At 45.8% G+C, this 17,649-nt stretch overlaps 1 protein-coding gene across 2 annotated transcripts in view; it reads right to left on the reverse strand.

The window, feature by feature from the left end:
* LOC128703822 (lachesin) overlaps window positions 1–17,649 on the reverse strand; it is a 1,052,338-nt gene that overhangs the window by 32,141 nt on the left and 1,002,548 nt on the right. For both annotated transcript variants that reach the window (XM_070103767.1, XM_070103768.1), the window contains one exon: window positions 9,830–9,913. In XM_070103767.1, coding sequence (XP_069959868.1) covers window positions 9,830–9,913 — 84 coding nt within the window. The remainder of the gene's footprint in view (window positions 1–9,829; window positions 9,914–17,649) is intronic.

The raw sequence follows: 17,649 nt of genomic DNA on the forward strand, positions 1-17,649 counted from the left end.
TAGTGGTGGTGGTAATGATGATAGTAGTTGTGGTGGTAATGGTGGTAGTAGTAATGTTGATAATGGCGGTGGTAATGGTGGTAGTGGTGGCAATGGTGGTAGTAGTAATGGTGATAATGGTGGTGGTAATGGTGGTAGTAATGGTGATAATGGTGGTAGTAATGGTGATAATGGTGGTGGTAATGGTGGCAATGGTGGTAGTAGTAATGGTGATAATGGTGGTGGTAATGGTGGCAATGGTGCTAGTAGTAATGGTGATAATGGTGGTGGTAATGGTGGTAATGGTGGCAGTAATGGTGATAATGGTGGTGGTAGTGGTGGTAATGGTGGTAGTAATGGTGATAATGGTGGTGGTAGTGGTGGTAATGGTGGTAGTAATGGTGATAATGGTGGTGGTAATGGTGGTAGTGGTGGTAATGGTGGTAGTAGTGGTGATAATGGTGGAGGTAATGGTGGTAATGGTGGTGGTAATGGTGGTAATGGTGGTAGTAGTGGTGGTGGTAATGGTGGTAGTAATGGTGATAATGGTGGTGGTAATGGTGGTAATGGTGGTAATGGTGGTAGTAATGGTGATAATGGTGGTGGTAATGGTGGTAGTGGTGGTAATGGTGGTAGTAGTGGTGATAATGGTGGTGGTAATGGTGGTAATGGTGGTAGTAATGGTGATAATGGTGGTGGTAATGGTGGTAATGGTGGTAATGGTGGTAGTAATGGTGATAATGGTGGTGGTAATGGTGGTAGTGGTGGTAATGGTGGTAGTAATGGTGATAATGGTGGTGGTAATGGTGGTAGTAGTAATGGTGATAATGGTGGTGGTAATGGTGGTAATGGTGGTAGTAATGGTGATAATGGTGGTGGTAATGGTGGTAATGGTGGTAGTAGTAATGGTGATAATGGTGGTGGTAATGGTGGCAATGGTGGTAGTAGTAATGGTGATAATGGTGGTGGTAATGGTGGTAGTGGTGGTAATGGTGGCAGTAATGGTGATAATGGTGGTGGTAGTGGTGGTAATGGTGGTAGTAATGGTGATAATGGTGGTGGTAATGGTGGCAGTAATGGTGGTGGTAATGATGGCGGTGGTAATGGTGGTAATGGTGGCAGTAATGGTGGTGGTAATGATGGCGGTGGTAATGGTGGTAATGGTGGTAGTAGTGGTGGTGGTAATGATGGCGGTGGTAATGGTAGTAATGGTGGTAGTAGTGGTGGTGGTAATGATGGCGGTGGTAATGGTGGTAATGGTGGTAGTAGTGGTGGTGGTAATGATGGCGGTGGTAATGGTGGTAATGGTGGCAGTAATGGTGGTGGTAATGATGGCGGTGGTAATGGTAGTAATGGTGGTAGTAGTGGTGGTGGTAATGATGGCGGTGGTAATGGTGGTAATGGTGGTAGTAGTGGTGGTGGTAATGATGGCGGTGGTAATGGTGGCAGTAATGGTGGTAGTAGTGGTGGTGGTAATGATGGCGGTGGTAATGGTGGCAGTAATGGTGGTAGTAGTGGTGGTGGTAATGATGGCGGTGGTAATGGTGGCAGTAATGGTGGTAGTAGTGGTGGTGGTAATGATGGCGGCGGTAATGGTGGTAATGGTGGCAGTAATGGTGGTAGTAGTGGTGGTGGTAATGATGGCGGTGGTAATGGTGGTAATGGTGGCAGTAATGGTGGTAGTAGTGGTGGTGGTAATGATGGCGGTGGTAATGGTGGTAATGGTGGCAGTAATGGTGGTAGTAGTGGTGGTGGTAATGATGGCGGTGGTAATGGTGGTAATGGTGGCAGTAATGGTGGTAGTAGTGGTGGTGGTAATGATGGCGGTGGTAATGGTGGTAATGGTGGCAGTAATGGTGGTAGTAGTGGTGGTGGTAATGATGGCGGTGGTAATGGTGGTAATGGTGGTAGTAGTGGTGGTGGTAATGATGGCGGTGGTAATGGTGGCAGTAATGGTGGTAGTAGTGGTGGTGGTAATGATGGCGGTGGTAATGGTGGTAATGGTGGCAGTAATGGTGGTGGTAATGATGGCGGTGGTAATGGTGGTAATGGTGGTAGTAATGGTGGTGGTAATGATGGCGGTGGTAATGGTGGTAATGGTGGTAGTAGTGGTGGTGGTAATGATGGCGGTGGTAATGGTGGCAGTAATGGTGGTAGTAATGGTGGTGGTAATGATGGCGGTGGTAATGGTGGTAATGGTGGTAGTAGTGGTGGTGGTAATGATGGCGGTGGTAATGGTGGCAGTAATGGTGGTAGTAGTGGTGGTGGTAATGATGGCGGTGGTAATGGTGGCAGTAATGGTGGCAGTAATGGTGGTGGTAATGATGGCGGTGGTAATGGTGGTAATGGTGGCAGTAATGGTGGTGGTAATGATGGCGGTGGTAATGGTGGTAATGGTGGCAGTAATGGTGGTGGTAATGATGGCGGTGGTAATGGTGGTAATGGTGGTAGTAGTGGTGGTGGTAATGATGGCGGTGGTAATGGTGGCAGTAATGGTGGCAGTAATGGTGGCAGTAATGGTGGTGGTAATGATGGCGGTGGTAATGGTGGCAGTAATGGTGGCAGTAATGGTGGTGGTAATGATGGCGGTGGTAGACACCTCACACATCATATAAAAAGTCTATATACGATCAAAGATAACAAAGGTTTTACTTGTGATTATTATACAATATATTATCTCACATTAACTCTCAAAATTAACTGGTCATAACAATAATAACTTTTAAACTTTATGGAGTAACAAATAAGCGACCTTTAATGTTAGTTAATAAGGTGAAACATAAATGATTAATAATGAAACATTAATACGGATGGAAAATAAGCAGATAACTTGAACAGAAGAATTGTAAATGGGAGTCATGATAAAGAGATGAGATAGCATATCTGAGGTGACTCACTCTGGGGTGACACAATCTGTCTGGGGTGACTGTCTGGGGTGACACAGTCTGTCTGGGGTGACTGTCTGGGATGACACAGTCTGTCTGGGGTGAGTCTGCCAGTCTGAGGAGAGGCAACCAGTCTGAGGAGAGAGAACCAGTCTGAGGAGAGGCAACCAGTCTGAGGAGAGGCAACCAGTCTGAGGAGAGAGAACCAGTCTGAGGAGAGGCAACCAGTCTGAGGAGAGAGAACCAGTCTGAGGAGAGGCAACCAGTCTGAGGAGAGAGAACCAGTCTGAGGAGAGGCAACCAGTCTGAGGAGAGAGAACCAGCCTGAGGAGAGGTAACCAGTCTGAGGAGAGAGAACCAGCCTGAGGAGAGGTAACCAGTCTGAGGAGAGAGAACCAGTCTGAGGAGAGGCAACCAGTCTGAGGAGAGAGAACCAGCCTGAGGAGAGGCAACCAGTCTGAGGAGAGAGAACCAGCCTGAGGAGAGGCAACCAGTCTGAGGAGAGAGAACCAGCCTGAGGAGAGGCAACCAGTCTGAGGAGAGAGAACCAGCCTGAGGAGAGGCAACCAGTCTGAGGAGAGACACAGTCTGTCTGGGGTGAGTCTGCCAGTCTGAGGAGAGAGAACCAGCCTGAGGAGAGGCAACCAGTCTGAGGAGAGAGAACCAGCCTGAGGAGAGGCAACCAGTCTGAGGAGAGAGAACCAGCCTGAGGAGAGAGTGAGAGTCTGAGTGAGGAGAGACAGCCAGTTTGAGGAGAGAGTGAGAGTCTGAGTGAGGAGAGACAGCCATTCTGAGGAGAGAGAACCAGCCTGAGGAGAGGCAACCAGTCTGAGGAGAGAGAACCAGCCTGAGGAGAGGCAACCAGTCTGAGGAGAGACAGCCAGTCTGAGGAGAGAGTGAGAGTCTGAGTGAGGAGAGACAGCCAGTTTGAGGAGAGAGTGAGAGTCTGAGTGAGGAGAGACAGCCAGTCTGAGGAGAGACAGCCAGTCTGAGGAGAGACAGCCAGTCTGAGGAGAGACAGCCAGTCTGAGGAGAGACAGCCTGAGGTAAAACAGCCTGTCTGAACCAGAGTCGAGGCGGTCATAGAGAACAATGAGGTGGAGGTAGCCAAAGGAGCCCAGGCAACTCCCAGACCAGACACATGTAGCCTCCAGCTTCCCTTTGACTTATACATCAACAACCAAAAATCCAGACCAAAGCGGAGGAGGCAGTCACACAAACCTAAATAATAGAAATTATTTATATATATATATATATATATATATATATATATATATATATATATATATATATATATATATATATATATATATATATATTATATATATATATATATATATAACACAGCCTGACCCGTGATAAGTGTGTGTGCCCAGTTAACACAATTCGTAGTTTTCGATCCGTGTTTGCAGTGGCGAACATGACGCTTGTTATGCAGATCATTTCGGGAAAATTAGGTCGATTTTGTCTCAGGATGCGACCCACACCATTCCACTAACACCCTGGTACCTATTTTACTGATGCGTGAACATAGACAACCGGTGTTAGGAAACACGCCCACTGTTTCTACTCTCGCCGTGAATCAAACCCGGACACTCACCGTGTGAAGCAAGAACTTTTGCCACCAAGCCACGGGCCACCGAATATCCACACATAATTTTTAGCCATTACTTAAACTGGTTAATTATTGATATCTTTGGTCAATTTTTTTGCACCATTATACTAGATATGACACTAATTTGATAAAAACTTTTGAGACGAAGCTAAATAACTCAGAGAAATTAATTCCTTTTTTTCCTAAAACTCTTGTTTCTCTACATAATAATAAGGACTTATTACTTATTACTTTCTATTATCCAGAAATTTACGTAACGTTACTCTCCGATTACTTTATTAATTAAAAGATTTTAATTAAGTTTTTTTCAATGCTTTAAGTGAACTTATATTCTTAATTTATTCTATATTTTACATTAGAGTTTTAATATCATTATATATACATTGTTCCGTTCCATGTTCCCCTGTATAGCGTTTTTTCCTAAATTATTCAATTTGGTTCTGGTATAATCTAATTTAAGATGTGTGATTCGTGTACGAAAGCATATTAATTTCTCTGTTGTACCCAGGGAGGTACTACCACCCTGTGGTCGTAGGTTGGTAGACAACCACCCAGGGAGGTACTACCATCCTGTGGTCGTAGGTTGGTAGACAGCAACCACCCAGGGAGGTACTACCATCCTGTGGTAGTAGGTTGGTAGACAGCAACCACCCAGGGAGGTACTACCACCCTGTGGTCGTAGGTTGGTAGACAACCACAAAGGGAGGTACTACCACCCTGTGGTCGTAGGTTGGTAGACAACGACCACCCAGGGAGGTACTACCGTCCTGTGGTAGTAGGTTGGTAGACAACAACCACCCAGGGAGATACTACCATCCTGTGGTAGTAGGTTGGTAGACAACAACCACCCAGGGAGGTACTACGACCCTACGTCGTAGGTTGATAGACAACAACCACCCAGGGAGGTACTACCATCCTGTGGTAGTAGGTTGGTAGACAACAACCCAGGGAGGTACTACCATCCTGTGGTCGTACGTTGGTAAACAACAACCACCCAGGGAGGTACTACCATCCTGTGGTAGTAGGTTGGTAGACAACCACCCAGGGAGGTACGACCATCCTGTGGTAGTAGGTTGGTAGACAACCTCCCAGGGAGGTACTACCATCCTGTGGTAGTAGGTTGGTAGGAACAACCAACCAGGGAGGTATTACCATCCTGTGGTGGTAGGTTGGTAGACAACCTAGGGAGGTACTACCATCCTGTGGTAGTAGGTTGCTAGACAACCACCCAGAGAGGTACTACCATCCTGTGGTAGAAGGATGCTAGACAACCACCCAGGGAGGTACTACCCTCCTGTGGTTGTAGGTTGGTAGGCAACAACCTCCCAGGGAGGTACTACCATCCTGTGGTAGTAGATTGGTAGACAGCAACCACCCAGGGAGGTACTACTATCCTGTGGTACTAGGTTGGTAGACAACAACCACCCAGGGAGGTACTACCATCCTGTGGTAGTAGGTTGGTAGACAACCACCCAGGGAGGTACTACCATCGCGTGGTAGTAGGTTGGTAGACAACCACCCAGGGAGGTACTACCATCCTGTGGTAGTAGGTTGGTAGACAACCACCCAGGGAGGTACCACCAACCTGTGGTCGTAGGTTGGTAGACAACAACCACCCAGGGAGGTACTACCATCCTGTGGTAGTAGGTTGGTAGACAACAACCACCCAGGGAGGTACTACCATCCTGTGGTAGTAGGTTGGTAGACAACCACCCAGGGAGGTACTACCATCCTGTGTTAGTAGGTTGGTAGACAACAACCACCCAGGGAGGTACTACCATCCTGTGGTAGTAGGTTGGTAGATAACCGCCCAGGGAGGTACTACCATCCTGTGGTAGTAGGTTGGTAGACAACCACCCAGGGAGGAACTACCATCCTGTGGTAGTAGGTTGGTAGACAACCACCCAGGGAGATACTACCATCCTGTGGTAGCAGGTTGGTAGACAGCAACCACCCAGGGAGGTACAACCATCCTGTGGTAGTAGGTTGGTAGACAACAACCACCCAGGGAGGTACTACCATCATGTGGTAGTAGGTTGGTAGACAACCACCCAGAGAGGTACTACCATCCTGTGGTAGCAGGTTGGTAGACAGCAACCACCCAGGAAGTTACTACCATCCTGTGGTAGCAGGTTGGTAGACAGCAACCACCCAGGAAGGTACTACTATCTTGTGGTAGTAGGTTGGTAGACAACCACCCAGGGAGGTACTACCATCCTGTGGTAGTAGGTTGGTAGACAACCACCCAGGGAGATACTACCATCCTGTGGTAGTAGGTTGGTAGACAACCACCCAGGGAGGTACGATCATCCTGTGGTAGTAGGTTGGTAGACAACAACCACCCAGGAAGGTACTACCATCCTGTGGTAGTAGGTGGGTAGACAACCACCCAGGGAGGTACTACCATCCTGTGGTAGTAGGTTGGTAGACAACCAACCAGGGAGGTACTACCATCCTGTGGTAGTAGGTTGGTAGACAACCACCCAGGGAGGTACTACCATCCTGTGGTAGTAGGTTGGTAGGAACAACCAACCATGGAGGTACTACCATCTTGTGGTAGTAGGTTGGTAGACAGCAATCACACAGGGATGTACTACCATCCTGTGGTAGTAGGTTGGTAGACAACCACCCAGGGAGGTACTACCATCCTATGGTAGTAGGTTGGTAGACAGCAACCACCCAGGGAGGTACTACCTTCCTGTGGTAGTAGGTTGGAAGACAGCAACCACCCAGGGAGGTACTACCATCCTGTGGTAGTAGGTTGGTAGACAGCAACAACCCAGAGAGGTACTACCATCCTGTGGCAGTAGGTTGGTAGACAACAACCACCCAGGGAGGTACTACAATACTGTGGTAGTAGGCTGGTAGACAACCACCAAGGGAGGTACTACCGTCCTGTGGTAGAAGGTTGGTAGAAAACAACCACCCAGGGAGGTACTACCGTCCTGTCGTAGTAGGTTGGTAGACAACCACCCAGGGAGGTACTACCGTCCTGTGGTAGTAGGTTGGTAGACAGCAACCACCCATGGAGCTACTACCGTCCGGTGGTAGTAGGCTGGTAGACAACCACCCAGGGAGGTACTACAATCCTGTGGTAGTAGGATTGTAGACAGCAACCACCCAGGGAGGTACTACAATCCTGTGGTACTAGGTTGGTAGACAACAGCCACCCAGGGAGGTACTACCATCCTGTGGTAGTAGGTTGGTAGACAACAGCCACCCAGGGAGGTACTACCATACTGTGGTAGTAGGTTGGTAGACAACAATCACCCAGGGAGGTACTACAATCCTGTGGTAGTAGGTTGGTAGACAACAACCACCTAGGAAGGTACTACCATCCTGTGGTAGTACGTTGGTAGACAACCACCCAGGGAGGTACTACCATCCTGTGGTAGTAGGTTGGTAGACAACCAACCAGGGAGATACTGCCATCCTGTGGTAGTAGGTTGGTAGACAACCACCCAGGGAGGTACTACCATCCTGTAGTAGTAGGTTGGTAGACAACAATCACCCAGGGAGGTACTACCATCCTGTGGTAGTAGGTTGGTAGACAACCACCCAGGGAGGTACTACCATCCTGTTGTAGTAGGTTGGTAGACAACCACCCAGGGAGGTGCTACCATCCTGTGGTAGTAGGTTGGTAGACAACCACCCAGGGAAGTACTACCATCCTGTGGTAGTAGGTTGGTAGGATCAACCAACCAGGGAGGTACTACCATCCTGTGGTAGTAGGTTGGTAGACAACAACTACCCACGGAGGTACTACCATCCTGTGGTAGTAGGTTGGTAGACAGCAATCACACAGGGAGGTACTACCATCGTGTGGTAGTAGGTTGGTAGACAACCACCCAGGGAGGTACTACCATGCTGTGGTAGTAGGTTGGTAGACAGCAACCACCCAGGGAGGTACTACCTTCCTGTGGTAGTAGGTTGGTAGACAGCAACCACCCAAGAGGTACTACAATACTGTGGTAGTAGGCTGGTAGACAACCACCCAGGGAGGTACTACTGTCCTGTGGTAGTAGGTTGGTAGACAACAATCACCCAGGGAGGTACTACCATCCTGTGGTAGTAGGTTGGTAGACAACAACCACCCAGGGAGGTACTACCGTCCTGTGGTAGTAGGTTGGTAGACAGCAACCACCCATGGAGCTAATACCGTCCGGTGGTAGTAGGTTGGTAGACAACAACCACCCAGGGAGGTACTACAATCCTGTGGTAGTAGGTTGGTAGACAACAGCCACCCAGGGAGGTACTACCATCCTGTGGTAGTAGGTATGTAGACAACAATCACCCAGGGAGGTACTACCGTCCTGTGGTAGTAGGTTGGTAGACAACAACCACCCAGGGAGGTACTACCATCCTGTGGTAGTAGGTTGGTAGACAACCACCCAGGGAGGTACTACCGTCCTGTGGTAGTAGGGTAGACAGCAACAACCAAGGGAGGTACTACCGTCCTCTGTAGTAGGTTGGTAGACAGCAACCACCCAGGGAGGTCCTACCGTCCTGTGGTAGTAGGGTAGACAGCAACAACCAAGGGAGGTACTACCGTCCTGTGGTAGTAGGTTGGTAAACAACCACCCAGTGAGGTACTACCGCCCTGTGGTAGTGGGTTGGTAGATAGCAACAACCCAGGGAGGCTCCAAGCTAGATGTTACAACATCTAGCTAAGGTCGATGTTGTACCCAGCTTGGTTGGATGCGTTGATTGTCTGGTCTAGTGGTCTAAAGCGTCATGCGTTGTCGCTGAACATGAGGCTGGCCAAAGCAGCATATGTTCCACTCACTGGCTAGTGCAGTGTTATTATTGATCGTATATATATATATATATATATATATATATATATATATATATATATATATATATATGTCGTGCCGAATATGTAAAACTGGTCAATTAGCAAGAACTCATTGAAAAATAAGATTTTTTCTGAAATTTTCTTTAATACCTTTAAAGATATATTTTTTTCATTAATGTTAATGCAAAATTTTTAATTTTGCACCAAAAGAATCTTAGAAAGCTTTCCTAACCTTATTATAACAGGAGCAATTTATTTTATTCTAACCCAACTAAATATATTTTAGATTTGTTTACAATAATTTAATACTAAACAAACACAGTGAAATATATTTTTTTCGTTAGGTTCAGAATGATTTTGGCGAAATTATTGCATACACAAATTTTCACTTGTCCTATATGGCAAGATGAACGTTGCTATTTAAGCCAAGATCGTAAGTTCTGCCTATTCGGCACGACATATATATATATATATATATATATATATATATATATATATATATATATATATATATATATATATATATATATACACCCAAGGTTAATTCCTTACCATTAAGAGTGATGGAACCATCCGTCTCCGCGATGGAATTTTTTGAGATACACTTGTACATGCCGAAGTCACCATCTTGGAGGTCTGTTGAGGCAGGAAGGAAAAGTGTTAGTTCATTGAGAGCAGGAAGTGTAGGGAATGGAGGGTGTTAGTCCATGGAGACCAGGAAGTGTAGGGAATCCAAGGTGTTAGTTCATGGAGACCAGGAAGTGTAGAGAATCCAGGGTGTTAGTTCATGGACACCAGGAAGTGTAGAGAATCAAGGGTGTTAGTTCATGGACACCAGGAAGTGTAGGGAATCAAGGGTGTTAGTTCATGGACACCAGGAAGTGTAGGGAATCCAGGGTGTTAGTTCATGGATACCAGGAAGTGTAGGGAATCCAGGGTGTTAGTTCATGGATACCAGGAAGTGTAGAGAATCAAGGGTGTTAGTTCATGGACACCAGGAAGTGTAGAGAATCAAGGGTGTTAGTTCATGGACACCAGGAAGTGTAGGGAGTCAAGGGTGTTAGTTCATGGATACCAGGAAGTGTAGGGAATCCAGGGTGTTAGTTCATGGATACCAGGAAGTGTAGGGAATCCAGGGTGTTAGTTCATTAATACCAGGAAGTGTAGAGAATCAAGGGTGTTAGTTCATGGATACCAGGAAGTGTAGAGAATCCAGGGTGTTAGTTCATGGACACCAGGAAGTGTAGAGAATCCAGGGTGTTAGTTCATGGACACCAGGAAGTGTAGAGAATCCAGGGTGTTAGTTCATGGACACCAGGAAGTGTAGAGAATCCAGGGTGTTAGTTCATGGACACCAGGAAGTGTAGAGAATCCAGGGTGTTAGTTCACGGACACCAGGAAGTGTAGAGAATCAAGGGTGTTAGTTCATGGACACCAGGAAGTGTAGAGAATCCAGGGTGTTAGTTCATGGACTCCAGGAAGTGTAGACAATCAAGGGTGTTAGTTTATGGACACCAGGAAGTGTAGGGAATCCAGGGTGTTAGTTCATGGATACCAGGAAGTGTAGGGAATCCAGGGTGTTAGTTCATGGAGACCAGGAAGTGTAGAGAATCCAGGGTGTTAGTTCATGGATACCAGGAAGTGTAGAGAATCCAGGGTGTTAGTTCATGGACACCAGGAAGTGTAGGGAATCCAGGGTGTTAGTTCATGGACACCAGGAAGTGTAGAGAATCCAGGGTGTTAGTTCATGGACACCAGGAAGTGTAGACAATCAAGGGTGTTAGTTTATGGACACCAGGAAGTGTAGGGAATCCAGGGTGTTAGTTCATGGATACCAGGAAGTGTAGGGAATCCAGGGTGTTAGTTCATGGATACCAGGAAGTGTAGGGAATCCAGGGTGTTAGTTCATGGACACCAGGAAGTGTAGAGAATCCAGGGTGTTAGTTCATGGACACCAGGAAGTGTAGGGAATCCAGGGTGTTAGTTCATGGATACCAGGAAGTGTAGGGAATCCAGGGTGTTAGTTCATGGATACCAGGAAGTGTAGGGAATCCAGGGTGTTAGTTCATGGATACCAGGAAGTGTAGGGAATCCAGGGTGTTAGTTTATGGACACCAGGAAGTGTAGGGAATCCAGGGTGTTAGTTCATGGAGACCAGGAAGTGTAGACAATCAAGGGTGTTAGTTTATGGACACCTGGAAGTGTAGGGAATCCAGGGTGTTAGTTTATGGACACCAGGAAGTATAGACAATCAAGGGTGTTAGTTCATGGACACCAGGAAGTGTAGACAATCAAGGGTGTTAGTTTATGGACAACAGGAAGTGTAGGGAATCCAGGGTGTTAGTTTATGGACACCAGGAAGTGTAGAGAATCCAGGGTGTTAGTTCATGGAGACCAGGAAGTGTAGACAATCAAGGGTGTTAGTTTATGGACACCTGGAAGTGTAGGGAATCCAGGGTGTTAGTTTATGGATACCAGGAAGTGTAGGGAATCCAGGGTGTTAGTTCATGGATACCAGGAAGTGTAGGGAATCCAGGGTGTTAGTTCATGGACACCAGGAAGTGTAGGGAATCCAGGGTGTTAGTTCATGGAGACCAGGAAGTGTAGAGAATCAAGGGTGTTAGTTCATGGACACCAGGAAGTGTAGACAATCAATGGTGTTAGTTTATGGACACCAGGAAGTGTAGGGAATCCAGGGTGTTAGTTCATGGATACCAGGAAGTTTAGGGAATCCAGGGTGTTAGTTCATGGACACCAGGAAGTGTAGACAATCCAGGGTGTTAGTTCATGGAGACCAGGAAGTGTAGACAATCCAAGGTGTTAGTCCATGGAGAACTTCAACAATGCTGTGAATAACAACAACTAATTCTTGTCTACATGTGGGAGTAATCTGGAAGACTTCTTTGTCGAGTCTCTTACAGCTGGATGTGTAGGATCAGACTCTCCCTCTGAGTGCCAGGAGATAAGTAGGGGGCAGCCCTGACACAATGTTTACTATAATATTAAGATAGCTAAATAATTAGGATTAATTTTCATCTCCATGCGCTAGTAAGCAATATAAAAGTAATTGTTATTATATATAATTAGGAATAGAAAAAAATATAAACACTTCAGAAAAGAGAAGCACCAGCCTAACATTATATAAACAGTGACTTTCATATACATGGATAGTGCTGACTGTACCTATTGGGTACTTTTAAAAGAGCTTCTATGCACCAGTATATGGTATAATTGGCCGGGGTACTTTTAAAAGAGCTCCTGTGCACCAGTAAATGGTATAATTGGCCGGGGTACTTTTAAAAGAGCTCCTGTGCACCAGTAAATGGTATAATTGGCCGGGGTACTTTTAAAAGAGCTCCTGTGCACCAGTAAATGGTATAATTGGCCGGGGTACTTTTAAAAGAGCTCCTGTGCACCAGTAAATGGTATAATTGGCCGGGGTACTTTTAAAAGAGCTCCTGTGCACCAGTAAATGGTATAATTGGCCGGGGTACTTTTAAAAGAGCTCCTGTGCACCAGTAAATGGTATAATTGGCCGGGGTACTTTTAAAAGAGCTCCTGTGCACCAGTAAATGGTATAATTGGCCGGGTCATCACCTGGTAAAGACCCGACCCGGGCCGGGCCGGCAAATGTACCGGTTAATCTACAACGTCAACAACGATATAATAATTGTTTTTTTAAATAGTCAAGATTACAATGAGAGATAATTCTGAAAGTCTTCAAAAAAGTTGTGTAGCCTAACATATATTTTCAACGACATGGGAAATGCTGAATGTACTATGCAGCATTAAGTATTGTAATAGTAAATATTGGTATATAGAAAAATAATTCTGAAATCTTCAAAAGTGTTACGTAACCTAACGCATGTCAAGTGACTATCTCAAAAATAGACAGACAGACACACACACACACACACACACACACACACACGCGCGCGCGGGGCCAGGAGCTTGGACTCGATTTCTGCAACCTCAATTAGGTGAGTACACACACAAGATTAGTGCAAAAGCTAGAGGATCAGGGAATACTTCACTCAAAGAAACCTGGACAGGCTGCAAGTCTGATGGGCCTGGAAAGATGGGCCTGGAAAGGATAATGAATGGAAGAGCAATGTAAAAGGATGGAACAAGAGTGGGAGAGCACTAGGCAAGCTTTCTGGGAAAATGGGGAAGAGGATGGAGGCAGAGAGGAAGAAATGGTAGTTGCAAGCAGATGCTGCAGAAGTTACGATGCGGGCCCTGGAAGATGAGGTAAATATGCTGAAGCGAGTTATAGGGTTAGTCCCCATAGGAGACATGACATCTGAAACAGGTACACCGCTATTGAACGAGGGGCCCAATGGAAAGGAGACAAGGGTTGTGCTAAGGGCCTATCAGTCCACCAAGCAAGGCCAAGGAATGAAGGGGGTGAGCTTTTTGGAGCAGTGATAGCAGTAAGTGAGTAGGAAAGCAGATAGAGAAGATGACACGGCCCATGACCATGACCAAGCCACCAATAGTTACTGGAAAAAATAAGGGAGATGATGGCTATGTACGAATGGGACTCAGAGACAGAGGGAAAGACAATGGGAGGAGGATAGGGTGAGGTCAGTCTTTTTTCACAGGCTTCAGGAGAGTGAAAGGAGGATGTACAATGAAAGACGACAAAAAGAAAAACAAGAGACTGGAAATATCATCAAAGAAATAGGCGAGATAATAAATGAGATAATAAATTTTCAGAGGATAGGCGGGTACTCAAAGGGGAGAAATCGGCTCGTCAAACTGATTTCAAATACAGAAACGGTGTGTAACAGGATCCTGCAAGAGGCGCCACAGCTAATGGATTGATCAACATAAAAGAGGGTGTTGCTAGATCGCAACAGAACAAGAACAGAACGACAGCAACTTAGGGAGAGGAGAGAGAAATGACAGGGGCTAGAGAGACAAGGACAGATTCAGAAGAGGACACCCTGAACCTGGCAGAGCAACAAGCACAAACACACAATGAACCACCCTCAGAACCCCACAGCCAAACACGCTATCCCAATACAAACCGCAATAAACACTCCCAGCCCCAACCCCACACTGTGCAGTAGAATCCCTCAACCACCACAAACTCCCCCAGAACACAGTGTTGGAGAGGAAACTGAATGTATAGTTCACCAATGCTGATGGAATAACGAATAAGTGGGAGGAGTGGCATGGAATAATAAAAGAGGCATCACCCCACATAATAGGTTTCACAGAAACCTAACTCTCAGGAATGATAACAGATGTCATCTTTTCAGCTGGATACCAGAATCTGAGGAAAGACAGAGGGAACAGAGGGAATGGAGGAGTGGCACTGATCATCAAAAACCAATGAGGTTTTGATGAGCTGGAGAGAGAAGACAGAGAAGCAAAAGACTACATAATAGGAACACTTCAGTCTGGAGGTCCCAAGGAGGTGATTGCAGTGATGAATAACCCACTGCAGAACAGCAGGAGGCCAAAGCAAGAATATGATGAGAGTAACAGAGCCATGGTTAACACACTGACTGAAGTGGCCAGAAGGGCTCATGTGAGCAGGGCAAAGCTACTGATTGTAAATGATTTCAGTCACAAAGAAACTGACTGGGATAAACCCTGGAACCACATGGGGGAGGGCAGAAACGTGGAGGGCCAAGAAGAGGGAGATGGTACTGGAAAACCTCAGGCACCAGCACAAAAGGGACACTACCAGAGAGAAAGAGAGAGAGAAAGAGATGATGATGATGATGATGAACCAGCAAGATTAGACATAGTATTCACCTTGAGTAGTTGAGATATTGAGGAAATCACATATGAAAGACCCCTTGGGGCCAGCAACCACGTGGTTGTGAACTTCGAATACACAGTAGAGATGCAAATAGAGAGGGAAGTAGGAAGGGCAGGACGAATGAAGCCAAACTACAAAAGGAGGGACTACACAGACATGAGGAATTTCCTGCATGAGGTTCAGTGGGACAGAGACTAGTGACATGGTCCTCAGACAAATAGAGAAACTAAAACCTAACAAATCCCCAGGTCCTGATGAACTGTTTGCAAGGGTGTTAAAGGAATGTAAAAAGGAACTTAGCATACCTTTGGCTAATCTTTTTAACATATCGCTACAAACTGGCATAGTGCCTGATAAGTGGAAAATGGCAAATGTAATACCTATTTACAAGGCAGGTGACAGGTCCTTGACTTCGAACTATAGACCAATAAGCCTTACCTCGATAGTGGGAAAATTTATGGAATCAATAATTGCCGAAGCAATTCGTAGCCATCTTGAAAGGCACAGATTGATTAATGAATCTCAACACGGTTTTACAGAGGGGCGTTCCTGTCTTACGAATTTACTAACTTTTTCACTAAGGTGTTTGAGGAGGTAGATCATGGTAATGAATATGATGTTGTGTATATGGACTTCAGTAAGGCTTTCGATAGAGTTCCACACCAGAGGCTATTGAGGAAACTTAAGGCACACGGAATAGGAGGAAAATTTTTTTCCTGGGTAGAGGCATGGCTGACAAATAGACAGCAGAGTGTTTGCATAAATGGGGAGAAGTCAGAATGGGGGCACGTCACAAGCGGTGTTCCTCAGGGGTCAGTGTTGGGCCCGTTGTTGTTCACAATTCACATAAACGACATAGATGAGGGAATAAATAGCGACATAAGCAAATTTGCTGATGACACCAAAAGATGCCGTCCAATTCATTCTAATGAGGACACTAGAGCACGGTAGGATGATTTGAATAGACTGATGCAATGATCGGAGAAGTGGCAGATGCAATTTAATATTGACAAATGCAAAGTTCTAAATGTTGGACAGGTAAATAACCATGCTGCATATAAACTAAATAATGTAGATTTTAATACTACTGATTGCGAAAAGGATTTAGGAGCTCTGGTTAGCAGTAATCTAAAACCAAGACAACAGTGCATAAGTGTTCGCAATAAAGCTAACAGAATTCTTGGCCTCATATCTAGAAGTATAAATAATAGAAGTCTTCAGGTTGTTCTTCAACTCTATATATCCTTGGTTAGGCCTCAATTTAGACTATGCTGCTCAGTTCTGGTCACCGTATTACAGAATGGATATAAATGCTCTGGAAAACGTACAGAGGAGGATGACAAAGATGATCCCATGTATCAGAAATCCTCCCTATGAGGGTAGACTGAGGGCCCTGATTCTGCATTCTCTCGAAAGGCGTAGAATTAGGGAGGATATGATTGAGGTGTATAAATGGAAAACAGGAATAAAGGGGATGTAAATAGCGTGCTAAAAATTTCCAGCCAAGACAGGACTCGCAGCAATGGTTTCAAGTTGGAAAAATTCAGATTCAGAAAGGATATAGGAAAGCACTAGTTTGGTAATATAGCTGTGGATGAGTGGAACAAACTCCCGAGTACAGTTATTCAGGCTAAAACGTTGTGTAGTTTTAAAAATAGGTTAGATAAATACATGAGTGGGTGTGGGTGGGTGTGAGTTGGACCTGACTAGCTTGTGTTGCTGGGTCTGGTGCAGTGCTCCATCTTTGAGTGGAGATGACTATACTGGGTGGGTTACTGGGCTAATTCGGGGGGGGGGGGACATGAACCTGCTCTGCATGGATCAGTAGGCCTATTGCAGTGTTCCTTCTTTCTTATGTTCTTATGAGAACTGGAAGGGAGATCAGTAAATGAGATGATGGAATGTGTGACAGTATGCAAAGAAGCAGAGACGTTTGTTCCCAAGGGCAACAGAAATTACGAGAAAGGCAGGACGAGCCTTTGGTTCACTGTGGGTGTAGAGAGGCCAAAACCAAGTGTGTTAGAGAATGGAAGAAGTATAAAAGGCAATGAACCCAGGAGAATAAGGAGAGCAGTCATACAGCCTGAAATGAATATGCACAGGTAAGTAGGGAGGCCCAACGACATTACGAAAATAACATAGCAGAGAAAGCCAAACCTGACCCGAAGCTGTTGTACAGCCACATCAGGAGGAAAACAACAGTCAAGGACCAGGTAATCAGCCAGGGGCCTATTGGTAATTCCCCTTATGGATGGTGGGAGGCTGTTGAACAGTCTTGGGCCCCGGACACTTATGGTGTTTTCTCTTAGTGTACCAATGGCGCCCCTGTTTTTCACTGGGGGTATTTTGCACCGCCTGTCAACACCTCTGACAACACTTAAAATACTGAGAGGAATTGACAAGGTGCACAGGACCAGAATGTTTCGCAGATATGACACAGTAACACGTCACAACTGTAAGTTGAAAACTCAAATGAGTCACAGGGATGTTAGGAAGTATTTCTTCAGTCGTAGAGCTGTTAGGAAGTGGAACTATATAGTGGAGGAAGGATCAATACATAGCTTTACCTGGAGAGAGAGAGAGAGAGTTCCGGGGG

This window comes from Cherax quadricarinatus, chromosome 87 (assembly GCF_038502225.1).
Source record: "Cherax quadricarinatus isolate ZL_2023a chromosome 87, ASM3850222v1, whole genome shotgun sequence".
NCBI classification, from domain to species: domain Eukaryota; kingdom Metazoa; phylum Arthropoda; class Malacostraca; order Decapoda; family Parastacidae; genus Cherax; species Cherax quadricarinatus.